The 27,509-nt window shown below is 38.4% G+C and overlaps 1 protein-coding gene and 1 long non-coding RNA gene across 9 annotated transcripts in view; both read right to left on the reverse strand.

Moving 5' to 3' along the window:
* The window catches only part of LOC106166717 (uncharacterized), a 77,986-nt gene that overhangs the window by 8,409 nt on the left and 42,068 nt on the right, over positions 1-27,509 (reverse strand). The gene's annotated exons all lie outside the window — the stretch shown is intronic.
* Positions 21,609-26,743, reverse strand: LOC106166716 (transcription factor Sox-3). Its single transcript, XM_013545359.3, has one exon. It carries the CDS (start codon positions 26,332-26,334, stop codon positions 25,321-25,323), a length of 1,014 nt encoding a protein of 337 aa, XP_013400813.1. The 5' UTR covers positions 26,335-26,743; the 3' UTR covers positions 21,609-25,320.

Raw genomic sequence — 27,509 nt, forward strand, 5'->3', positions numbered from 1 at the left:
CTCTCCGGGCGGAACACACTTATATTAATGTTTTGTATTGGTGAAGCGTTGCCTTAGCAACAGCTACGTTGTGCTAATTCAACCTTAAGCTGGCGAACGCTTACATCTCCTGTTTACGGGCTGTCCCATTAAATACCTGTCTTCTTCACTTACGACAATTAACTTAACGGTGATAGTCTGTTCAGGGCAATACTGCAAGAGTCATTTAAATTTGCTACTCCGTGTCGGTGACAGCTGTGGGGGATGTTACAGCGATATTCATTGTAATTACACGACTTTGAGCGACAAGCACTGCCCAGAAGCGGTGTTTTCAAGTAACAACAACAAAAACAAAAACAGCAACAACAACAACAACAACAATAAAAATAATAGCATCTATGGTGAAATTTCTTATTGTAAAAAGGGTGACTAAAGGGGCTATACCAGCTGAGGACTCGATACGTCATGCCTCAGGTAAACGAGTTTCATTTGTATAGAAAGATAAACCTTTTTCCTCAGTACTTATATAAAAAATAAAGTATCATGTGCAAATTATCTTGAATTAACCGCAAAAAAAGGAGAAAGAGTTTTAACAAAAGCTTAAAATGACAGCCGTGTGCGATTTTTGTGAAATACAGTCGAAATGATGATCTCTCACGTGCGAATGACATTATGTATTGAAATATTAACAGCAACGCCATGTGTTTTCAGATCTGCTCCGTGATCTATTGAAAAAACTTGATATTGATAATTAGATGCGATAAAATGCTTCAACTAGCAAAAGCGAAAGATCGTTGCCAGAGGCGGACTGCTCAGAAATTATCTGTAATATTATCTGTAATAAAACAATTTACAATTAGCTTTTAGACACGTACACATGTAAGCTAGTGCTGCACGGCAATCCTGTTCGACATTACAGGAGTTGAATTGATGACTGCATACAAACTCTGCCAGCGGGCAGACGCAGTCATTTTCTGTCACGTCCAATTAATGCGGTCGCTCATCTATTGCTGTATAATTGATGGGGCGCGGTTGGCCTTTGTTTTAATTAAATGAAGACACTCGGCGAAGATCCCAGATTGTTAACGACAGGGTAATCAACGGAGCTTGCGTCAAGAGGATCGAGACCAATCATTATCTAAGTGAGATTACTGGATCAAATCAAGGCTCTTACAGCATCCAAATTAGAGAATCCAATTTACTGGAATACAAATTGATATTAAATAAAGACAAGGCTGTTTCTAAATAAACCCAATAGCCTTAGAAGCCCTGGGCGTTCTGAGGGTTAAGAGAATTAAATCATGTACATACGGATACCTCTTTCCATGTCCGGAGTTTATTTTGATATTACTAATAAGTTATCATTTTTTTTTATTTTTGGTCTCTGTTGAAATAAATCTTCTTATTTAATTTGTTTCACTTAATTAATTTCATTCAAAATAATAACTATAATAATACTAATGATATTAACTATTATTATTATTATTATTATTATTTTGTATGTCACTCTTGTTTGACAAAAGAGAGAGAGAGAGACGCAATGCTATATAATACCAATATCAATATTTTCTATATAAAATGTTCACGGTCGAGGATAAGTTCTATGGAAAATATATCAAAAACATCATGTAATAGAAAACCCCACAAAGAGGAACTGATGAGTGCATTAAACGGTCTCGGTCGGTGGCCAATTCTTTGTGTGACTCTAACATATGTCTAATTATAATTAAATGGCTTTAAATTCATGGGACGCGACAGCAGGTGAGAAAAATCAGATCTAAGTTAATTGGGTCACGCGCGAAGCAACATTGAAAATTTGTCAACCCTAGAGCACGCGCCGGGCATTGAACCGTCCTACTGCCATTAACTCTATTTGTCGTTCATTCGAAGCCACCTTCTTTAACAAAATTACTCTCTTTTAAATATTTCTATTCGGTTGAACACGCGTACCTCCTTCACTGCCCCCAACAACATTGGCCTCTAGTCAAAAGGCGAGTTCTTTAAGAATAATTTAATCTGCCTCGACCCGTTGTTTCCCTTTTGTCGTCCCATCAATGAAACCCAATGATTTTTCCATCAATATCACGACATGTTCATTCATTATGGAAAACCGCTGCTTTGCCCCAACTACCTCTTGTTGTTGTTGCTTGCGACCTAGTTTTCGTAATTTTGTTTTGAATGTTACAAAATGCCTCGGATTGATCAGCTCGACCTTGCGATCGATGGAGAGTTTTGAAAGGAAGCACCTCGTAAGTCTTTGACATTGCGGGTGAAGTGAAAAGGGTGTCATGCACTGTTTAATATGTATAACGTTTGAATGGGAAACACAAATATACAACTCTTCTGTGACATACATTCATACCTGACAATACAATTTGTGAAAAACGATGCAATAATCAAAAATTATTATCAAAAATGTTATGTAATACCAATATCAATATTTGTCATCTACTCAAGTGGCAGTATGTCGCCGATGATTGTAGAAATTATCTGCATCATTTTTTCATTATTGAAACTGATAGAATTTGTAAAACGATCTTCCTCTTTCATTTTGGATACGTTTTGCCTCAGTGGTATCCAGTGTTTGTCAGATTATTTTAAGTTATTATTTGCCTTCATAAATAAAAACAAAAACTTAAAACACGAATCAAAAATACAGAAACAAAGCTTTATTTTGCTACTTGGTGACAAATCAAATTTTTCCTAACATATTTTTCTTTTTCAGAATTCACAAGAAATTTGAGTGCTTGATCTCAGCCCCATAACATATTTATTTACAGGAAAACATATGTTAAAGAAGAAGGCGATATTAGGGAAGAGCTTTAAATAGTACGTATCGAAGATATTCTTGCGTCTTGAGTTAATAAAGAGTCTCAGGTCTCAGTAATAAAACAGTGCACATTTTTATCCCACGTCGATGGAATGAATACAAGAGTTCATATATTTTATATCCGTCCAAACATATTGTTGCTGTATAAAGTTATAGGCGCCAGATATCACGAGTTTGAAAGCTCGGATAGTTAACGTGTGTTTATGATCAATCACTCATAATTTTGAACAGCATATTAATTTAGCCCTGTTCTTATTATGACAATTACACATTTTAGACACAGTTAGCGCCATTAATGTTCTTTACATACGTTCAGATCATTTTGTATCCTGTGTAGGAAACCAAGACCCACAGAAAATTACAGGAAAAAATAAAGCATGCTGCAAACGAAGGATACGGGCAGTAAACCATAGTGATTAAATTTCACAGCTCATAATTAATGCAAACGCCTGTCCCGCATTCTGCAACCGTTACTCTATTTAACACGTAGAAACAGCTTGTTTTCGGGTTTTTCATTCTTTTTTCTCTTTCAGAAATACCTGGTTCAATGCCATGAACATTTAAAGAAATAATACTGTTGTTGTCAACTTGATAATACTTGTAACATCAAATACCATATTTTAAATAATAGACGATTCCTCAAACAATTTCATTTCACGTCGAGTCTTATTAGGGGATTTTAGTATGAAAATAAATTAAAAAAACACACATACATATATGTTCTCCATTTATATTTTGTTTATATAAGTGCTCTGGTTTGATATTCTGCAAACCGTCAATTGTAAATAACTTTAACGGTGCCATTTTTGAGACACTTGATTTTCTTTTAAAACAGACATTAAAAAACAGGTATAATTTTCTCTTTTCATAAACCAAAAAATACATAAACAATGACAAGCTATGCTGAGCTCAGAGTCACCCACTGTGCGCTTGCCTGTATTTCTTAATTTCTTCTTCTGTGCATATGAAATTTAAACGCTTCTGCCTCGATATATCGGTTTTGATATTCGCCATGAACTAAAACAGACAAATACTGCCTAAATAAGTTACATTTGCATCTAAACAACCACTTACTCGTCGACAGCAGACGATCCGGGCAGACGATCGGTGTGCCAGCACATTTTCCCGCCTTAATGGTGAAATTAGAACGCGATATAAATACGTTATGTTTTCATTAGCTGTGTAATAAAATAATAATGTTCACAAATTCCCTTTGATTCGTATTCATACTGGCTGTCAGAATAAGAGGAAACTGATAGCGCATTAACGCCAAGCTTTAAGATTAGGTTTAAATACTTTCTATTTTATCTTTTCCGTGTAATTTGATATTACAGAGGGACACGAATGAGCTGTGCCTTCTACAGTGACAAAGGTGAAGACAAAGAAACATCTTTGAAATTAATAAAGCTGAATAATTTAATAGAATGTTTGATATCTTTCAAGCCACCATTTCCCCGTTGATGAAGAAATCAAGCGGTAATGAGACCGCGTTCTTCAAATATGGAAAAACAACTCTGCTTCTGTCACCCTGCCTGCATCAATCCGTGTCTCAACAATATCATATCTAATCACACTTTATGAAAATAGAGGCGTTTGCAGAATACATTATTGATATCTCAAGTAAGCATCGAAGAAAATTCATCTCCAAGGTAACGCATCTGGTTAGTCAATCTTAAATAGCGGTGTCAATTATTACAACAACCCTCCTATTTGCTTCATTTAAAAAAATACGTAAAAAATGTTAGAAATGAATTTCAACTAATTTGTTTGACAAAACTGAAAGTGAGTTCTTCACATGCAAACTATGTATTTCTCGGTAGCGGCAACGTTCGGCATGCTACCTTCCGCCTTCGATAATTATTCAACGTTAAGTTTTCTTGATTGCTTTCTCGATTTTCATCAAATGTGTAAACATGTATCACCAATGTATTCGGTTTTGCCCACGTTGTCGTCACCGCCACACAAAGTGAAGCAAAGGTTTGATTCCCTTAATCACGTCCAATGTCGACAAGCTGTAATTAGTAAATTGCCTCCAACAAACTTTGATATTGATAATATATGCAATTACACCGTTGTGTCTATATCCAAGTAATGGGAATAGGTATAGCTGCGGGCGTGTTTGTAATTTCGCTATTTAATAAAATAAAAACCTGTGAAATGTATATGTCAACAGAAACTTACATGGCGTCCTGCAGTTTTTGCACGAAATGCTGAAAATCTTTTCAGCATATATGTTTTATACTGCAGGACAAGGTGAATAATTTCATCCAGCCTTAATCTAAACCCCAGAAACATGTACTTAAAATGTCCACTACAGCGGTGAGGGAAATCCTACACTTAGATAAACCATCAAAGATCAAAGGCGGCTAGGAGAACAGCGATCATTTAATACAGTTGTATTCAGTTGAGAATGGGAAGGTAAAGAAACGCCTGGTCTTAGTAGACGAACAACTCTCTTAGAGCTTTTCTCTTAATCTTCACTTCAAATTCTTAACCGTTCCCACTCTGCTGTGCAGCTAAGCAAACAAGTCCCCTATTTCACTGCGGTCATTCCTAGCAGACGGTCACTTAATACCACTGAACTATCGAACTATTTGCTAACAGTATTTGCTCATCGCCGTGGCGTAACAGCGTTATATGAATATCACCTGGTTTAATTTCAATCAACGAACGTGATTATTAATAGGCAGAAAATAAAACACAAACGTATTTCACAGACTAGAGTGGCACACGAGGTGTTACTAGCGCCCACAATGAGATCTCGTACGAAGGTGTTGAGTGTGCTAAAAAGTGGGTGTTTCGTTTTTAACGAACACTCCCCATGGAGAGGTGATAATCAAGCAGCGAGTGGTCACGGGCGGTGGTGTGACTGACACGCTCAGACGACGGTCTACTTTGCTCGCACGCGCTGAACCTTTGCTATTGACATTGCCGATGAGTCGACTCAGAGAGAGAGAGAGAGAGAGAGAGAGAGAGAGAGAGAGAGAGAGATGGCGGAAGGGAGGGAGAGAGGGGGGGATGCTCACAGGGTTATTGTTTGGGACGTAGTAACCATGTTTTCGTTATTCACGCCCCGAGAGACTGTTTTGTTTTGTTTTGTTTTGTTTTGGCAACATCAGGGATGTTTTACATAAAAGACAGAAACAGAGCAGAACTTATAAAAAAAACACCCAGCATACGCCAAACAAACTGCCCCATATAATCATCATACAGTGAGAAGAAAGGGACACCTTAGGCCAGCAACTCTCCGCCCCCCCCTTCCCCCTCATCAACTGGCTTACTGTGACAGTTTCTCCGTATAAACACCACAACGCTTACGACCTAGAAGTAGGTTTGTATGGAAACATTTTACCAGGTTTTATCAAGGTTTGATCGTCACATACGTCGCTCCATATGCCGAGTACAATGATAGCAGATTGTCGAGCTGAAGGGTTGTATACTGTAGCGAGTTGGATAATGAAAATGATACCTGAATCATACTGAAATAGTTATCTGACAGAGAAAAGTTTGGGAAGAAAATATTGGCAGATTTGTCAGTTATCCAGTTATTAAAAGGTGCATTGGTTATAATCGCATGTCACTCAACGCTACGATATGAACATGAAGAGAAAACACATTAAACTTTTAATAAGAGGCTGCTCGGGAGCACGCCTCCGTTGAGCGACTCAGGAAATTAAAGAAACGAGATTTCATCTAAATTGCAGACGACGGGGGAAATATGGCGGATTCCTGATTGGCTTGTCTTGATAGTGGTGGGGTTTGAGCCTCGTGCACGCGGTAATTTCATTTTCAGAAATCTCTTCGACAAATCGACAACACGTCACTCGTGGGATGGAATCTACATCCTTTCTCATTAAGAAGTGGGGAGAGAAATTGAAAAAGGTATTGTCAGTAAATAAAAACCCGCTAGCCCCACTGGGACTCCAAACCCCCGAGGACCTGAGATCATAGACAAAGGGCAATGTATTCTGAAGTCATCTATGGAGAGAGAGAGAGAGAGAGAGAGAGAGAGAGAGAGAGAGAGAGAGAGAGAGAGAGAGAGGGGGGGGGGGAAGAAGAAGAAAGAAGATGAAGAAAACATATATTCTGAAATGTCACAAAACGTCAATGCTTCTATGATAGCTACATATGTAATTGGAATTAAAATGCTGAAACGCCTTGTCTTTTTTATTGAAACAATGTTACTCGTGTGACATTAGTTTTTATAACACCAAGCAAACTACTCTAGTCCTCATTTCTCTCACTCTCCCTTCACTCCGCAGACTTCCTACCATACCAAAATTTCTTTCAGAAAAACGCCGCCTGTGATTCACATTTTCTTATAAATTATATCCTTCCCCTTAAAGTCATACTATATTTTCAAGATTTTTAATCAACCCGACTCATTTCTTGGATTGTTACATGAACAACCCTTGTGCAAAGTCTTTTCAAGATTTTCTTCAGCTGGCTTTTCTCAGGCAATGAAGGCTTGATCTTAGCGGAATATTCACTAAAGGTAAACAGCCATATTAAACTGAGAGTGGAGAAAGAAAAAAAATCAATTAATTTAAAATACACGAAAGGTGTTACCGTCACGACAAAGTAAAGACGCCGTCTCTCATCTTCGATCTGTGCAATTATACTCCGCGTTTGCATGTAAAGGACGATGTTGATTAAAAAAAACGAAGAAAAGCACGCATCTCAACCTCACCCGCACTGAATATAAGATGGAATTTGATACGTCATAAATGTAGAAGTGTCATCTAGAACGCTCTTAGTGCAGGTGCAAGTTTTTTTAGTGCTCACACCTACAGTCGGTAGGAGATTCTCAAGGATTTGTAAACAGTCCGTTTACCGATATAATATAACACCGTCTTGCTTGCTTGCTCGATTCTCCATTGAAATTGTAGCTAAACGTGAAATGAATGACACAAGGATTTCTTTTGTGTTTTGTGAATTACGTCTGGTTTGCCTATCGTCTGCCCCAGACTGCTTGGCGCGCAGTAGACGATCTTGTAAATAGTCCCACTAGTAAATAATCCGTAGACTTTATGAATAGAAAAACTCCTTGTGCCTGCCTTAGTACAGTTTATAATAAATCGATGAAGATATTAAAATAGGGACAAGGAAATTCTGAACTATAATGAGAGTGAGCTTGATTATTTAAGTCTGTGTTTATGCTTTTTATTAAGTTATATTATCGTTCCAAGTAATTTCAGTTCAAAATGTTTATCAAATTCCAATACTCAATTTAGTGACTCCCAGATCAAATCATTCTAAGTCTGAAGAATATATAGATTTAATTATCGTGCACATGGTCTTTATTTTATGCATGGTATTTCGTTTCTGCGCATAATTCAACTGAATAAATCTGATATTGAGTAGAATGAATAAAATGAGAAATATGCGCATTAGCATAAAGTCGGTTTTAAATCTTGTCACAAAACATACAGCTTATAACGTTTGATTTTTTTCTCTGCTAACCTTACAATAGATTATTAGAATCCTTGAAGTATTTTCAATCTACATTCCTTCACCTAAATGAAGCTTAAATATTAATAATAATTTAAAAAAAACAAAAGTAAGAAATGCATTATTATAAAAATTTTACATAGAATCCATTTCAGTTTTTGGCACATCCACACTAACAGTGCAATATACTGTATATGTATAACGTTTAGTGCCGCACATTTATAGAATCCACGAGACTCCCATTTAAAAAAAAAAAAAAGAGAGAAAACCCTCACATTTACAGAAAAACCAACCATGCTTTTGTGGCCTTTTGAAGCCAGGAAATCAGATACAGGGGGATATAGACAGAATGCAATGCCAGTTCCATCTAAAAGACCCAATCAACATTTCCAAGTATAATCAGTAATTTGAAAATATCCCCCTTCTTGGACCGACCCTAAAGGGGTTACGCGGCACACAGAGTCGGGTATTGCGTATATGGAATAACAAACGGCGTTTGAATAGGTCTTCCCCGCGCAGTCACTCCCGTCCCTGGGCCCCGTGTATTCAAAAGGGACCAGGCATACAATAACACCACACCGAGCACCTTTATTAGCCGTTGCCATGGCGACGCAAATCAGGCGTTCACACTCCGGTAAAATAAACAGAGAAGAGACGAGGGCCCCTCTAAATTTAGGAGGTTATGAAAATAAGATATATTGGGGCGTATTTTTATTGTGTGGGTCACGGTTTCTTCTAACTTGATTTATTCTGTATTTGTTTTGTATTTGTTTACATTTTTGCCGGATATTGTTTGCTCAGGATAGAAATTAGGTGAGAGGGTCGGATGTTTTTTTCACACCTGTTCGTTACCTGAGGAAAGCGAGTGTTGACTTTAAGCTCTCAAAAGATCATTTTTAGATTGGTAGATAAAATAGACTAAATTAAAAATAATAAATAGAAGAATTTGAAACATAATACGAGAGTATCGAATAGTTAATAACCATGATCGAGAAAGATGATTTGCAGAGCCACAAGTGGCTAAATAATACGAAATAAACAACAGGATTATATTTGCCAATAAATCGAATTAATTACTATTTTATCGTCATTGAATTTAAAAACAATACGTATCAATCATTATGAACAACATATAGGAATGCCATCCACCTTTTGGATTGACTGAGCATTATTTATTCATTTTCGTGCATATTTTAGAAATGTAAAGGGTCAGAATGAGAGGTGATTAAACTGTGCTAAGTGATGTTGGATAACAAAGATCTATTTCACTCTGTTTAACATCTAATCGGGTGCCATATACATGACAAATACCTGACAGTGCAGTAAACTCGTGACAAATGAACGCTTATATTAAACACAAATTTAAAAAATTTACAACCTTGGATGAAAAGTACCTGTACCTGCACAATGCAATTATTTCACTAAATACCATAAAAAGTACGGAGCCGTATAATTATGTATTGAGCGATATTTTAGTCAGGTCAATTACACGTGTACAGTGTACCTGTTACTACATGTACAACAATCTTCCATGTGTTTTTTTTTTATTATTTGTTTTCTTCTTTAGAAATATATAAGTGAATCAAAACCATTGTTGAAGAAGACTGTGGACTTACAGCTGTCTCGAACTAGCGGAATATATTGCTTACCTGGCAACCGTATAAGAAAGGTAGAAGAGAGAATGTTTATGAATCGGCCAGTAAAATACCTGACAATGTGTAGAATGATGAAATTCATGATATCCATGAAAATTGTAAAATTAAAACGCGCTTGTTTTATGGCCTGTGCCAAAAGGATAGGGACATTCGCTTGGGTGACATGACTGAAAACAGGTGCACTTTGCCCATTTATATAATTTTATACTGATTTATACACCTTATATATAGACGGAAGTTGTAAACTAATACTCAGTTGTTGTAAAAAGTGGTGTGAGTCACTTGTTAAGTCAAGAATAAATAATAAGGAATCTCCGTCTATTTGTATAGACTCTCGGTCAGCCAAACATATTACTGCTTAGACAGAATAAATAAAATAAGATGCGACCGTAGTACGTTGAAGGACGAGTAAAATCAATGTCAAAGAGAAATGAGCGAAATGGGGCGTAGTACGCATGACCAAAATAAATAAATATGACAACATTTTTCTGCATGTAAAAACAGAATTCTAGTAAAATAATTGGCGCGAAAGAAAGAAAACCCGAGTGAAACCCAGAGCTATATCTTTCGGAGTCATTAAAGCTGACCCTGTTGTTAGGAGTACAGCTAAGGTGAAGGGGAGGGAGTGTTCCACCTCAAGGCGGAATAACCGTCTTTTCCACGTTATCGCGATTATAATAATTATGTGACATTTTCGAAGAAAGGCTTCCATATTTCATAAATCTGTCCGCTCCGGGACATAGTGTGAATGTATGTAGAGCAAACCGCTTGGTGGAGGTGAATAACGTGGCCAAAGAATTTCCCTCAAATATAACCCAACGTGCTCTTTTTACATTATTTTATAACAATAATGAAATTAAGCATCTAAAGTGAAAGGAACTACGGCCCTGAAGACTAGCTAGCACCAGTAGCGCTTTCAAAACAGTATATAAACCCAAAACCATACCCTCTACCAGGCCAACAGATTGATTTTTTACTTGATATTCACATATATGTCTCTGGTTAAATTTAGGGTTATTCTCTGTACTGCGCCTCAGCCAAAAATGTCCACATAATAATAACTGAGGCCCTGGTACAGGGTACCATAACCATGCATACAACAAGAACTGTCCACTTCCACGGACCCTTTGACCACTGGCCAGCCTTGGCCACACGAGTACTGACCAGTCAACACAACTATTTCCCTCTGTCAGCATCCCCGGTCCTCCTAGAAGATTAATCCCTCTTTGCTCATTACTGGACTATCATCTCCCCCCTTTGTTTTTGTATGGATACGCTAGGACAGTGTTTACAGTCTTGGGCAGTGATAAATCCGGCGATAAATCCGTCCTAATCCGGCCAAATCCCATTGACCGTAGGGATGTGATAGGCGGTTGAAGTGGTCATCAGCGGCCTGAAATAAAGGGAGATATCTACCGACAAAAGCCTGGGAGCTGGGGATCATTAATATCATATCGTATCTATACAGATTACGGTTTCATCTTTAAGAACTCCTGGTATCCGCTGCCGCCTATCTGCATACCTTGTCCAGAGATTGTATAGGAAAAAGCGAGAAGGGGGAAGGGGGAATCAATTTTGTTTTTGTTCCCAACCTCACCCTTCTTCCTCTATTATTAATAAAATTAATAAAACAGAGTAATTTGTGATATTCTTGAAATGTTGAGGCCGAGAAAAACGTGTAGAAAAAGAGCATGCAAGGCCTCAGTGTACCTTACTCCTCTTAAACCTGGCTCGTTTCCTGCTGTATTTTGCCCCCCCCCCCCTTTCACATTTCACCCCCCCCCCCCCCCTTTTCATTGCAGACCTCGACTGTGGTCTATTAAATTTCACTGTGACGTCAAATCTTCTCAGTCACGAGTATTCTACTCATTTCTGTTTGACATTCGATTCCATCCCTGTCATTCTATTGTTCAAAACACGATTAACAAATATCTGCACTCGTAGAAAGTATCATATTTGTCGTCCTTAACATAAAGCTACATATGTAATTGGAATTAAAATGCTGAAACGCCTTGTCTTTTTTATTGAAACAATGTTACTCGTGTTTAATCCATAACCAATCCCAAGATGACACTTAAAGTGAAACAACATGCTGAAATCCCTCGGCGTCTGGACACGTTAATTGATAGGATTTCATTAAGGAAACATATCTGCGTCCCAACTTAAATGACATTATATCAAGTGTCGTTTACAATTCGCCAATATTAAGTGACATTTCAATGACACACAGAATATAAACCCGACAAAATTTGGACATTTTAATTGTTATAGGCTATGTAACGTGGCTGCGTTTATAGTTTTATTTCTAGCCCTAGGCTCATAGACAGGGCGCTATATGCGGTCATACAAACATTACATCTTATGCATTTGATGACGAGACGTGTCATTCCGTTTAAAACTCAGTAAAAGTGTTCATTTTGGTGTTTTATATTATTGGTAAAGGCAAGAGGCACGCGGTTACCCCCCCCCCCCATCCCCTCTTTTTAGCTTCCACAGAATTTTCTTCTGAAGCACAAGTCCCTTCAAGCAATTCGAGAAGAAAATTGTCCAGCAAATATGTTTCTACTGTGCCTCCCAAAAAATAAATAAATAAATAAATAAATAAATAAATAAATAAAGATGTCACTACAACTACTTTCACATGGCGAGATGCTGCAATGAAAGGCAACTATATGCAGCTTAGTCTGTCGTTAATTATTCCCGACTTGAATTGTCTCCATTGAATAAAAATAAATAACAAACAGGAATTTATTCGATAACTTAAAAACATTTAATTTAGATACATTTTTGCCGACACGACTATAAAGATAGAAGCGAAAAATATCCAGACGTATTTGACCCTTAAGGACACCATTTTATTCGATTTGAAATCAATCGTCTTTGAGGTTAAATTCTGCTCATTGAATAAAATATTTCGCTGATCTAAATGCTAAATTTAAATACATATCTAAGACTTCAGCAGTCCTGACATATGGAATCGATCCAACATGTAACAACATTTTAAAATGTGAATCGTATTGTAAAGCACGCACCTTTTTGACAATTGCCAGGAAACATAAGGTAATATTTGCTCCTCTAACACGGCGGCATTTTATAACGAGAAATGACATTTTCACATCTGGGGAATCGTGCTCAGTTGAAGATATTCGGATGTCAAAGAGTGAGTGTATGAGCATATTTCTACTGAAATAGACCTGCCATAGCCATGTCAATAAGCATATTCATGTTACAATAGGAAGTTGGCATATAAAAAGTACATGATGTTCACAGGAGGGTCAAAGCTTTTGTTCGAGATTGTGTGCAGATGGAGAGAGAGATGGAAAGTGGGGGAGAATTATGTGTGTGTGTGTGTGTGTGTGTGAGAGAGAGAGAGAGAGAGAGAGAGAGAGAGAGAGAGAGGCGAAAAAATATAGCAGGTAAAATTCCATTTAACAAAACGTACATTACATCTGTACCGTTATCCTAAGTGAAAATGAACCACGCACCCGTGATGTTAATACAAGGTTCTCCTAACAGTTCATCATGTAATATCAACCTTGCCTCTCATACTGAACGAGAACACTCTACCTACTTTGACTTCTAGAACAAAGCAGGGCAAACGCCGTGTTATTTTGATAATAAAACAATACATCCCCGACTTTAATGGGAGAATAATCGCCTCAGTACTTAAACCCTTAATTTTATCAATTCTCGAACGCCTTCAAGACAATTAGCCCTTTTCAGGATAGCTGGGTAAGCGTGTAGACTTTAATTGTCAAATCAACCCCAAATGGATTGATAATTGTTTTTTCAGACCATATAGTAATTAATCGGTAATTGTACATCATGTAATTAAGTCGTTAGATGGCTATAAGATAAGTGGTGAAATAAAGGGATTCTTCTTTGGAAGAAATTGTATCCGGTGTTTTCTGAATACGCGCATAATTGTAATGTATCACTTAAATCATTCATTAACTAAAACGTGTGCTTTTTTATATAAGCTTTAAAAATATCTTAGTTAATCAAAGATATAGAGAATCTGCAATGTGACTATTGAAGATTCATCATAATCACCGTGTTGATTTTTCTTCATAAATTTATAAATTAAGCTAAAAATGCGTCTATGAAGTTCAATTAAAACTTTGTAAGGGCGTTTAACTATAATGTGATATGTGATAATCTTATTACGGATTTTATGGATTTTATGGATTTCTTATTGCTATAAAATATCTTGAGTATATATTTAGGATATGCTAACGATTACCCTGCTTTTTCGCTCAAGAAAATAACATTTCAATTTAAAGGTCTTTGTCGAATAATTTTGACAAAGGCCAATAACATCCATTCTATCGAAAAGGTCATTGATAAGCACATTCGTGAAAAATTAATAATTTGACATATATTTGCAAATTATAACACTCAGGGATTTTCAACTTTCCATTGAAATTTAATTTCCATCTCTAAAAGACAGACAGAATCAGCGGGGATTCCTGTGAATGGCGTATTGCAATCAAGTCACCCTAACGCACTTTTTCACACAGTGAGAATAGTTGTGAATGAAGAAGAGTTAGTGTGAAAGTCTGACTCTTTCAAGACTTATATGAAGATAACAAACTAGCAGCGTCCACACACCAATAAACGCACCACCACGACATATTATTTCGTAGTAACAAGTACGGACGTTCATGATCTCACTTGTTACACGGAATATATCTTGCGATATGTACATCCATGCATCGATAACGTGGGCGTGCCTGGGCGGAAATATATTGGTTTAGGTAAAACGAAAAATCCCTATAAAACATAAGAAGTGTGGAAACAGACGTGTAAAATAATCAGTAATGTTACATTGGTTTTAAGTACAGTAGCGAACATGTTAGATGCTTCTGCCTTCCCCCCGTTTCAAAACCTATTGGTATAATTACTCACACTGTTGCATTGCACATTTATGCAAAGATTAACAGTTTCGTTACAGAGCCTGGGAGATTGTAATTGCTGCTTAGATAATGTGGCTTTGTGGAAACAAGTTAATGATTTATTGCATCCGCGCGCGCGCGTGTGTGTGTGTGTGAGAGAGAGAGAGAGAGAGAGAGAGAGAGAGAGAGAGTTTATGAATGTCATATTTATATTAACATACATTTAATACTTTTCGTTCAAAACTTATTTCAGCACATCTGTATCAATATTAAACGAGCTTAAAACACAAGTGCAATTTTTAACTACTTGCAAGAGAAAGGTTCATCCCATATATTATCTACTAAAAGAAGTATGGACAGAGAAAAAAGAAGCTTGGACAATAGCAACCTATGTAATATTCGAACGCCTTCGCGTGCAATATCACTCACAAAAATGACAATATTGTTTTGCGTGTTGTACCTGCATTGTAACATAATTCGTTGATGCCGACTTCTCACACACAGGCCAGAGGAAACGCTGGTAGCAAAATGACGCTAGCAGTTCGTCATTAATAATTCAAATGACAAACCATGGGGGCAGGACGAGGCTGTCCATGGGATTTCTTTAAAAAAATTAAATAAAAAAATTAATACATTTTGAGCCATTTTTCTGCTGCCATCAACACCATATTCCCTGGCTCCAACAATCGTCTATACAGTCCCATAATATAGAATTATCCAGTGAATATGCCATTTCAGACCTATTTTCCCTTCACTTAGGTAAAACCAAGTGAATGCATGAACTTCTGGTATTTTCACTTCGTATTGAAATTCAACAGGGGTATTTACTTCATCTGTCTAAACGTCCATATCATGTCTTTGGAAAAGAAATGTTGGCTATCTATAACTGCAGATATAAAACAAAAAAAAAAAACATGCTTGTTCTCTTAGATATCCACAAAAAAGCATGCGTGTTTTCTTAAATATCTTTAGTTTCCACGCTGCGACATTGAAAGAAGACTCCACCACTACGCCCCTATACCTTAGACATGGGAATATCATGTTTAACGCGTTTATCATGGTTTCACAGCCCACTAAATACTTAAAACATTTTATTCTTTTTACAAAAATAAAAACAAAAATAAATAAAGATCGAAATGATCCGAATATTTAACTCGATTTCTCAAATTAAGATACAAGTACATCAGAATCTTAATTTTACAGCACTCCTGATAATAAAGCAATTCCTAAATTATATCAAACAACAAACCAAATCATTAATTACCTCTATCCATGTATTTTATTACAAAAGCTGTGTACTTGATAATTATTTTTTGACGCTCTGCGGGTTTGTGCTTTTTTCTTTTTTAATGACATGTCAGAGAATTCACGGGTTTGGAATTAAATCTAGTCACCAAGTCTGCAATATGTTGTTCGGACACGATGAAGATGAAATCAAAAGATAGCGTTCAACCAAATAGCTGCCTTGTCTTTAATTCCAAACTTCTGACGTTTTCCCTGCTTTACGAAGTCGTCTGCACACTGGGGCAGATAGGGTTAGATTACAGTCGGAGGAAATTATGTTTGCGGTCGCAGATGATTTAACATGCGGCATTCTCTGCGGCATAAACTTGTCTTCGATTTACATATGCACTGAATATATTAGGAAGAATAAAGTCTATTTTCAGAGGGAGGGAATTCAAAATTAGGATGGGAGGGAATATTGCAGTAATGAGATTATTCTAGACATTCATTAATTTTTTTAATTTAAAGTATAACAAGAATTTTCTGATATTTCAGAGAGAGAAAGAGAGAGAGAGAGAGAGAGAGAGAGAGAGGGAGGGGGGAAGAGAGCGACCCAGAGCCCCACAATCCTATAGATCACGAAAGGTGACTTCAATTTGACACTCCATAAATTTTCAACCTGGTAAACTCTCACTGCACCAGCTCTGTCTCGGCCCTAACTACTCCAACACTGACTGATAGAAATATTTGCGGATTTGTCCAATTTTTAATTCTGCTATCTTAACAACGGGTCCTTGGCCGCCTCCCGGTAGATAAGTATACGTCTCCTCGCTACCAAAACATTGTCAGGGCTGCAACATTGAGCACGGGAGATAAATGCCGATATAAACGTTTTGCCGGTTCCCCCAACCGACGGCGACGTATAATTTACAACGTTCAACCTCTATTACTGAAGTGCCCCAGCTAAACCTGGGGTGTCGTTTAATTAGGGGAAAACGCAATTAATCACGGGTACAAGATCAGGTGCGCTTGGGGCGACAAGCACCTGGACATTTGGTGACTCTGAGGCCCAGAGGGGTGACACTTGACAGTTGACACAAATGAAAACCGCGCATCTATGTAGCCCCTTGCGTGTGCCCCTTAAAGGTGCACACGAGGGTCGCTACTTTACAGGTGACGACATCGATGCCAAGCAGTCGACGAACACCTCGACAAAGTCATGGTGACACTAAAAGAGGAAGAAAAATGCGACAGCTGACTCATCACAAAAATAGTGAAACAGAATCCAAAAAAGAAAATAGCTGTCTAACCCCCTCTCTGTACCTTTAAGACTCCCTGGGCGTCAAGTGTGGTTTAAGGAAATTGTTACCTGTGAAAATCTGACCCTGGGAATCACGAGCTCAGCTCAGTGCGTCACAAAATGAAACTGAAAGATGATGAAACAGAGGACAAGACGAAAACACGGAACAGGCGTAGCTCTTACATAGAGTGATTATAAGCTCTATCTATCTCGCTTGCAAATTATTCATAGTAAAGACTTAATTCAATTTAGTAAACATATAATTTGTTAATTTTTCCAAGCAGTTCATTCTCCTGACAACAAAACCCAATGTCCATATTTGCATTTCACCAGCAGTTAAAGTTTCACTTTGTCAATAAGCACTTAAATTAAGAGAGGTCCCTGTCAAGTGCCTGCAGTGGCAGGAAGAGTACAGCAGCAGAAGTAGACGCAAGGTAACTTCTACCAGAGACACGGGGAGTTTTTTTCTCTTTTGTTTTCTTTTATTTCATATTCGACAAGATATCCACATAGGATATTTGTCTCTCAGAAATGACGTCATTGCCCAGCTAATGTCTGGTAGGGGTAGGCAAAAGTAGAAGAAGTAGAACTAATCGTAGCAGAAATAATCGTGGTCGTCAGTTCATATGATGGCACATTTTAATCAAGAGAATATTCAGACGCAATTGCTATGATGTAACCCGCGCAATAAGAGGCAATAATAACACGAACTAGCACTGAGTATTCTAGTCCAAATATAACACAGACCAAAATGATCATTATTAAACTAAGATTACTGCTTCAACACCGACGCACTTAGTTCACGCTTCGTCCACATATTTGTTGACCACAAGAAAATTGCACCGGACTTGAACCTGTTCGCTCGGACCTTTAAGCCGGTCAGTCAGTACTGACGCCTGAAACCAATGTCACGCTCCTGTACCCCTAATCCCTGCTCAGCAAATCATATGCACTTATATTGGAATTAGAAGTTAACAGCGTATAGTCACAGTGAAAGTTAAATTCAATGCGATGATGGAGCTAGAAATACTGGTAAAAAGCACAGTGAAGTTTGACTGATGACAGTATGAAACGTTGAGAAGAGAAGCGGAAATAGTGACAGGCATGGTGAAATATAACTGCTGGCAGTTTTACAATGAGACAAATACACACGCGTTTATTAATATATATTTCTTTGAAGCACGTATACGTTGTGCTCATGTTTGAATAAATTATGGATGAAATTTCGGTAAAAAAGAAAGAAGGTTAATGAAAAATACAGGTGAAACACTCACGACATAATACACAGTGATAAGCATCTCCCTCTTGATCAGACTACATAATAACCAGAGCGCGTACATGCAATATAAATATAGAATAAAATGTATAAAAAGTTACCTGGGCCTTCAGAGACGGTTAGTGTACCCGGTAGGTCTTCTGGGATTTATTTGAAACAGTCAGCCATATCAAATAAATATAAACGTCTGGTTAAGGTACCATAAAGTCGGTTAGAACACGTGGACCAAAACTCCTCGGAACTGACCACTGACTCGGGCCGTGGGAGCGTATATTGGACCTCAGTGTCACGAGAGCCGTCAACAGTTGCTTGGTGTTTTCGGTCGTGTAGGCTGAGCATGGCAAAGCCCCTTTGCTGACACACAAATCCCCCCATCGTTAGTCACCACTGCGAAACAATTTCACCTCGCGAACTACTCCATTTTAGACCTCTCTCTCTCTCTTTACCACTGTTGCCACGTCTTTTCCATACGCGAATTGCGCATCGTTATACAAAACGCTTCAATATAACTCGGGGACAGAACAATCAACATGCAATGAAATGGTGGGCTTTGAAAACTAAATTACACAACTTCCATTTTCTGTGTTTCTATGCCGCTTTTCAGCGTGCTCTTTTTCTACTTATCAGCGAACCTTTTCAGGCCTTTCAGTGCTGTAAGCATTCGCGGGCTTTCCCCTCGCTGCTAAAACTAATACGAGTTTGTTTAAGCGGTTAAAACCATTGAATTTTCTCATTTGCTCAACTCGATGCGAAGATGAGGGTTTGGGGGCGCTGAGGTCGGGCGCTTTATTCGCCAGTGATTTTTTTCCAACCGACTGCACTGTGTCAATACGGGTTCGGCGTTAACGTGGATTGACAGGTAGCAGAGAAACCAACACACCTGGGCAAACGCAGAGCCAGTGGCGGCCATTTTAACTGATCTGAGCCTACCACTGAGGCGTTATATACATAATATAGTCTAATTTCAATTCCACTTCTTGGTCTTACCTATAACCATTTTAACATGTGTCCAATACTTTATATGCTAAGCACTTTAATGAAAAATGATATCTAAAATTGTTGTCTCCATTGGAATCTAATAAACGGCCAAATAGCAAATGACCAATACATGTATATATATATATATACAAAGGGGACATATTTAGCCAGCTTGTCGTTAACATAGTAAACCGCCATAGAGGTTATTCACTAACTCGGATCAAAAAGTTCATATTAAATAACCTAGAATATGTTACGGACTGTTTTGTTTCATTATGAAGTTTTTGTTGAAGGAAAAGGGAAGTTGAGTTGATAATTCCGTGGCTGTAGTCGTCTATATTATCACCCTGCGATTGTCCCGCCAACAAGTACTCATTTAAGTTCTAACAGTCGTCTGAAAAAGTAACACCTCAGCATTTCCTCGTTTTCACCACAAGAACTAGTCCAGGATCTCATGCCTTCGCCCAAATCTCACCTACTTCAAAAACTTATCACATTTATTTCATATGGAATTGGATACTTATATTTGCGTTAAAAATGCAGTATTTCTGACTCAGAACACACGGAAGCCACTTATTCGCGTTTGTCATTAAATCACTGGAGTCTTAAAACAAAGTCACCGTCCCCTACAGGTATGATAATAACGATTGCTCACCGATATTTGAGACGGACTAGATGTGATCTATATCAACGGGTGAGGGTTGACAGTGAGATCAGGTTTCAGGGCGAGGGGGGATTTCATAAATCGCATTTTTCACTTGGGCTAGTGTCATTTTAGAAGCAAGAAGGAACAGCTGTTTTAATTCTAGGTCATGGTGTTTTTGAATGATAATATTTGTAAGAAGGTAGAACTCTAGAGTGTATTTCTTTCTTTCTTTGTGTTCAATTGAAGTAATAGAAATGTACCTCTCTCTCTCTCTCTCTCTCTCTCTCTCTCTCTCTCCGCTTCTCTCTCTACTTTAAATACAACATATTTAAAAGGTGAACACAATCAACGTCTGCGGAGAGACGCCTCGCTAATTTCAATCTACCTGGCAGGTTTTTACCTGTAACTACTTTGAGTGAAGCAGGGCAAGACTGACTTCACGCTTCGCCTCCCAGGACGTCGAGAAGATAAATCACTCCTCGGTGCTCAATATGGCGGCGCAGGGCGCTGTACCACGGGAAAAAAACTGAACGACACGGCTCCACCGGGAACGCTTTAAACAACACAACTACATTTTCACAACAAAACCGACTTGACTTGAACCATGCTAGGATAAAAATTAACAAATTTTTAAAAACTGCTACATGACCACAAAATACTTTCGAGGACGAATGCAGAGTTTAGTTAATAGCCAGAAAGAGATATGTTCTATTTTGGTAAATTCAGATTTTATATAAAATAGAAGTTATTTCTGGTGACTGTGTTGTAACAGTTACGCCACTATCAGGTCGTTAACGTTATCATATTTGTAACACCAAGGCCCCTTATCTGTGGTAAATTTGTACTTAGATGATACCACAAATTGTACTTAAATATACAGTTTTTATGTTCGTCCAGGCGATTTTGCTTTAAGACCGCTCCTTGTGTGGAAAAGTGCTGCATCCTGATTTTTATCATCATATACTGCTGTTAATGAAAATTTCATGTGGATTTTTTTCAAATATTTCTTGACATTTCTCATGTGACAATTATAATTACATACGAAAACAGTCGTTTATATTTTTTATTTCCACCGTTAATATTATTTTCCGATCTTAAATTAGCTAGATGTCGTCAAATTCCTTTAAAATTATGTGCTGTTTTGTTTAATTATTTTGTTCAGATAAGCAGATTAGTAGAAATTTGGTCTACTGAAATGATGTAAATCTACCAGAAAGGAAATTAAATCAAAATCTAATTAACACATGGTGAACATTCAGAAACAGCGGTGTGCACAAATAAGCTATATATCACATTTTTGCGAATAAATTTAAATAATTTTCCACACATATCAGAATTCGAGGTAGGAAAACAAAACAACTTCTACACAGAGCATTTTACGAAAATTCAAAACTTTATTCTTTCGTCTTCGCTTTGTCAAAAAATGAAGACGCTACGTCGTGAAAAAATCATTCTTCAAAGTCTGTCTTTTAACTAAGTTGCCATTTCTCTCTTTAATAAATGCTTTTAACTCGTACATTTACAGTCAACGCATGGTGCAAAAATGTATAGAAATATGTACAGTGGGTCTCATTTTATACATGTTTTTATAATACATGAAAAATAACATGAAGTGAAAAATATACAGCATCCTCTGCTAATTACATCCGTGACAAACAGTTTGGGAATGCTCACAAGGCAGACACAGATAAAAAGTAAAATATGCTGAAGATTGATGGTTACAAAAATAATTATAATAACAAAAACTGCTGGAATACCTGGGAAACTGTCAATTAACCGATTCCTTAACTAACACAGCCGAGAGAAAAGTTTTTATATTATATAAAAAACGTCTAAGGCGAACGGGACGAAAACTGAACCACCACATATTTAAACTTTGAGATCCTACTTAGTCAAAATAAGGATAGCGTCCCATTTTTATTTGAATTAACGGAATGGAGATTTCCTTTCCTCGGCCTGATAACAGATCTAAAAAAACACAGTATTTCGTTTTCAAAATAATATATATATATATATATCATACAGCTATATATATATATCCATATATTTGTAAGTGTGGGCCCAAGATTACATGTGTCCACCCCCCTCCCCAAAAAAATCATCACCACACATTTTTGTGTCATGCTTAAAAAAAGACTTCTGTGATTTAGATGATGAGAAAAATACGTATATATGTAAAATAGTTTTCAAATTATATTCTGTAAAATGGGGACGTAAAGGAAAAAAACTGCCTCAGGCGCAGAGGCGAGAGAATGATGCTAACTTTCAGCGCAGTTCATGTATGAACATCTCGAGAGTTAGAGCGACATGGTGGCACAGCTAGGTTGATATCTACGCTTGGGTGACCAGTGACTAAGATAATTAAAACAGCCGGCTTAAAAACACCTCATGCCAACAGAAGTTTTGGTCCAGATGATAAATTATTAATTTTGTTTTTAAGTGAGACGATGCTCAGTCAATTTCCACGTTTATTAGTAAGTGAACTGAGCTGCTGGTTGTATATTCGCACTGGCAAAAATGAATTATTTTTCAGAGAATTCAAAATAAATTTACTGCTAGTCTTCACGAGGCTCACGGGGGACCTGAAGGTAGAGAGTGTGCACGGTACCCGCCATTGCTACACCTGCGGTCCTCGTCAATGCGGTCATTTTTCTTAGCAGGTGAGAAAGACGCATCAAACAGAAATATAAAACGCCGAGAGAGAGAGCTTAGTTCTGCTTGGGAATATTGGACGAGTTCATTTGAACGTCACATCTGCCAAAATTATCTCAGAGACCACTTAGGTATACTTTCCGCTCAACTCTACCGGTTGGAGAGATTAAATCTCGTAGAGGACAATTTCAGTGTTTTTCACAAGTCCCTGCCACCTAGTCACTTCTGTCACCAGCTGTGCCACCTGTCACTTTCCCTCCCGTGTCACCTTAATTAAAAGTTACCTAACTTAATTAGGAGACAAATTAAATAGATAAAAACCGAGAAGAGACATAGCTTAACACCACAGATAATAACGGAACATTCCATTGCAATATTCGAATGGCGTTGAATTTATTGTAACTACTTTGGTCAAAAATCCACTGTCAGTTAAACTGATGGTAAAATTGTACCCGAACCTTACGAGTGAAAAAATAAGAAAAAATATAGGTCATCTTTCTCCATTATGCATATACGTAAACCTTTCTAGCCTACTAAATTTATAAACCCTACACGACACAAACAAACAAAATATATAGTATTAATAATAATAATTATACAACACATGTCATTTTCAAAACGATTGACAAATATGTGGCGATGATTTTAACGGCCCTTACAGCGACCCTAAACGGCAGACGCTTTATTTGGCACCCGTTAAAATTATAATCAACAGTTAACTGGGACGTGTCATTAATTAATTGACACAAGTAACGGCGTTCTGGGAACACAGGCACATTCTAGATAATAATTAAAAAAACTAGTGAGAGACAATACAGGTCGGAGAGGAATGATAATTCTTTATATATATATTTATAATAATGAGTATAATATTGGAATGTTTTGGGAAGTCGCTGAATGCATATCTTACTTATGCGACTACTTGCTTCACCATTAACTGGAATGCGACAAAATAACTACATCTTAATTAAATCCCTACAGACTCAACTTATTTGTCGTATTTAATCAGGAACAACGCTCTAACACGCAGCTCTGGTTAAGTAACAAAAAGTATGCGTTGACAGAGAATTAATCTTATAATTAATAATTTCTTGGGAGGAGTCTTCGACACCGCATTGAAATTAAAAAAGAATTAAATTAATAAAAATCCATAAATGCGTAGAACTCAACCCTACTTGTTGAAGAAATAAATGTTCATCTATTTCTATATATCCCGCACAGCAGACAGACTTATACCCTTCCTCACTCTCGCTCATACTTGTACTAATATCAATAGAAACGTTTTCATAGTAATAAATAAAGCATTTGTTTCCCGTTTCAAACCCCGTATAGATGTTCGATAGTTCTGTATAGAAAAACTCAATTCACTGTGAAACCCTGACCTCGGTTAACAATGAGAGCAATATAAATTCTCTATAGGAAAAATAGGTGGCAATTCTATTTGCGAACCAACTTGTCAGGCAAAGATTATTTACAAACAATGAATTGTTTGCCGCCTGTAAGTGTCACAGTAAGATGTGAAAGCCACTAAGGTCAACTTTTAAATACTGGCGGTAATTTTGTAATCAAGTCCAAACCAAAATGGCGGAGAGAAGGGTTTGGGGAAGGTGGGATTTCACGACCATGCGTTTTGTATATTAACTACGTACATGCAGCATGAGGAAGCTGAACTAACTTAGAAAATGTCAACTTTCAGTTGTGCAGTACTCACTACAGGAAGACACAGTCCGAGGTCTGGCCGATGAGAGTTGAAAGTCTTGTTTGAGTCACGAAGAGTCAGTTTACAGTCTTTTTTTTTTTTTTTTTTTGCAGACTTGATCGGTCTCAAGGAAAAATAACTGCAGGGATAAAACTCCCGTGTTCGGCTTTTCCGCAGTCTCCTCGCGCCATTTTGAAATGAGGTGTAACCATCAACGACTTTTTGTAGCAGTCTTTCTTTTCCTATCACGAATCGCAATTCAAGGTCGGTTTGGACGCCTGTATAATTCCTTAGAGTTTCACAGTGCACGGCATTTAAGGGTCACACAAAAACGTCAATTCTTTTGTACAGAGTAAGTTTTTTAATTGGAAGTTTGTTTGGTCGGAGGTGCTTCAAGCTGAGCCTTAGCACGGCGTGTCTCTCTTTCTCTGGTCTGCTCAACTTTATAAAATTACTTCACAAAACTCGGTGAGTGCGTGATCTTTGGGAATTCAGTTCGCTGATTGTGCATTTCACTTCAAAAAAAGAAAATTAAATGAAAAGTCTTGGGACTGGTAATAAAGATTGTACTGGAAATGTGATTGAAACGAGACGACTGGGCCACCGCCGAATTTTGTCTCCTCTTTCTTCTCACACAAGAACAACCACATCAGAGAACAGATGGAGTCGTCGCAATCAACAATAACAATGATGATATTGTAAAATGGATTGTTATTGAGATTGTTGCTGTAATTGTCACATATGCGTTAACGGGACTGTGTTCTGTACCTGTCCCCCTGTTACTCCCTGTTCTGATGAAGATTGAGAGGAGTGGGCCACAGCAGGGTACCCCTGCATCTGCATGGCCGCAGCTCTCTGAGCGTTTATATTGGGGTCATTAGAGTCCCCAGGTAAATACATACTAATCATGTCTCTGATATCACCTGGACATCTCTGTCCCCTCCCCGCGGGGCCTCCTGGCTGCGCGCCCCCTTCTGCTTTCACCCCTTGGGGCATCTGTTGGACCGGAGGCTGCATGTAAGGGGCCATGGACATGGTGTAGCTTTGGGACCCGTTCATGTACGACCCGCTGGTCATCTGTGGGGGCATCTGGCCCGGTGGGGCGCCATACATACCATACTGCCCCATCGGCATCTGCATCTGGCCCGCCATGTGAGGGTGCTGGTAAGAGCTAGGGTCGTGTGCCATCATTGGGTACCCGTTAGGCATGTAGCCGTTCATGTACATCTCCCGGCCTGGCATCTGCTGCCCTGGGAGCCCTCCGGGCATCCCGGGGAGACCAAACTTATCTTTCTTCATCAGAGTTTTTGTCTTTCGTCGTGGACGGTATTTGTAATCGGGGTGTTCTTTCATGTGAATGGCGCGCAGTCTCTTCGCTTCGTCGATGAACGGTCGCTTTTCCGCCTCCGACAGGAGCTTCCACTCCGCGCCAAGGCGTTTAGAGATTTCGCTGTTGTGCATTTTGGGGTTTTCCTGTGCCATTTTTCTCCTCTGCCCCCGCGACCAGACCATAAACGCGTTCATGGGACGCTTAACTCTGTCAGCAGCGGCTTTTGCAGCGGCGGCGGCGTTGGCTTGAGCATTGGATCCACCGTTCTGGCCGCCCTGAGGCTGGCTGGCTGGGGCCGAGGAACTCATCGTGGTGGGAGTCTGTTGCATGGGTCCTAGTTGCTGGGCTGTCACCTGGGGGACGGTGACGGCCGGGTCCTGTATTCCCGGTTTTAACTCCGTTTCCATGGTATGATACATTCACTTGGATGGTGAGTCAAAGAAGTTTGACCAAAAAAAAGTTCACCAACGTGATGGCAGAGTTGAGGATGATGAGTATAATATAAATATCACAGAACTATGGGGTTGATCTACCTGCTACTGTGCTGTTGTAGTCGTCCACCACAGTATCAATATACGTGTAGCCAGTCCTACTTAGCTAAGCTGTGCCTCTCTCCTTCCCTCTCTCTTTCTGTCTCTCTTAGTACACACAGTGAAGCTCAATAGGCCTCGTTGTCTAGCTTTCAATACGACAGGCCGGTTAATAATGGCCGGATCTCTCCGAAAGGGTCTCTTTTCAAAGTTGGGTCTCAAACCTCAGTGTACAGTCCGCTTTCCCGGTCCCAGCTCTTTCTTTACCTGTCTTACGCTCCCTGCCTCAGTGATTGGCACGAAAGGAACAAATAATCACCGGCTCGGCCAATCAGCGCGCGGCATTCTGACAGCCTTGATGGATGCTAATTTCACCAGAGGTGGTTGTCAATTTCAGTTCCCTGATGACGTCACTATGTACAGGTGAGACGCTGGGGGCGGGGCTTGCAGTGAGTGAATATGTCAATGTGAAAGGGGGGGGGGGGTGCAGCTAGGTGAGTATGGTTATTTCAGCGACTTAACGTTAATGGATATGCACCGAAGGCGAGTCACATGTTCCTACTACTTTTTTAACCTAAGTGCATTGCCATAGATTTCCAACCCGATTTTAAATTATTTTATAAAGGTTCAATAGTTTAACTGTGCAAACAAGGAGAGATATTTTAAGCTTAGAAACCCGATAAAAACTGTCACTTGTGTAATACATGTACTGGTATAATTAGTTAATGTACAAGATGGCATGTTAGCTGCAGGGAATGTATGCATTTTAGAAATAACCATAATCTTTAAAAAAAGTCAGCAAGCATAACTGATTTACCTTCTTAACGCCTTATGTTTCATTTGCAAACAAGCATATGTGCATTCTAGAAAATATACCTTATCGTATGGTGATAATTCTAATCATATAATACCGCGTTGGCGCATTATTAGAACAGAAGGTGTACACAAGAGTCATTTGCATGTTTGCAAAGCAGTCTGATACCAAACTATGCACATTTAATCATAAAATGACAGCAAACTTGCTACACTCAGTTTAGATACAGAATCAAATGCCACAGCGCGGC

This window comes from Lingula anatina, chromosome 10, assembly GCF_051362555.1.
Source record: "Lingula anatina isolate TDL-2025a chromosome 10, LinAna3.0, whole genome shotgun sequence".
Taxonomy (NCBI): domain Eukaryota; kingdom Metazoa; phylum Brachiopoda; class Lingulata; order Lingulida; family Lingulidae; genus Lingula; species Lingula anatina.

What these genes read in the sequence shown, in the direction of transcription:
- LOC106166716 (XM_013545359.3), bottom strand. Translation starts at nt 26,334, where the DNA reads ATGTATCATACCATGGAAACGGAGTTAAAACCGGGAATACAGGACCCG.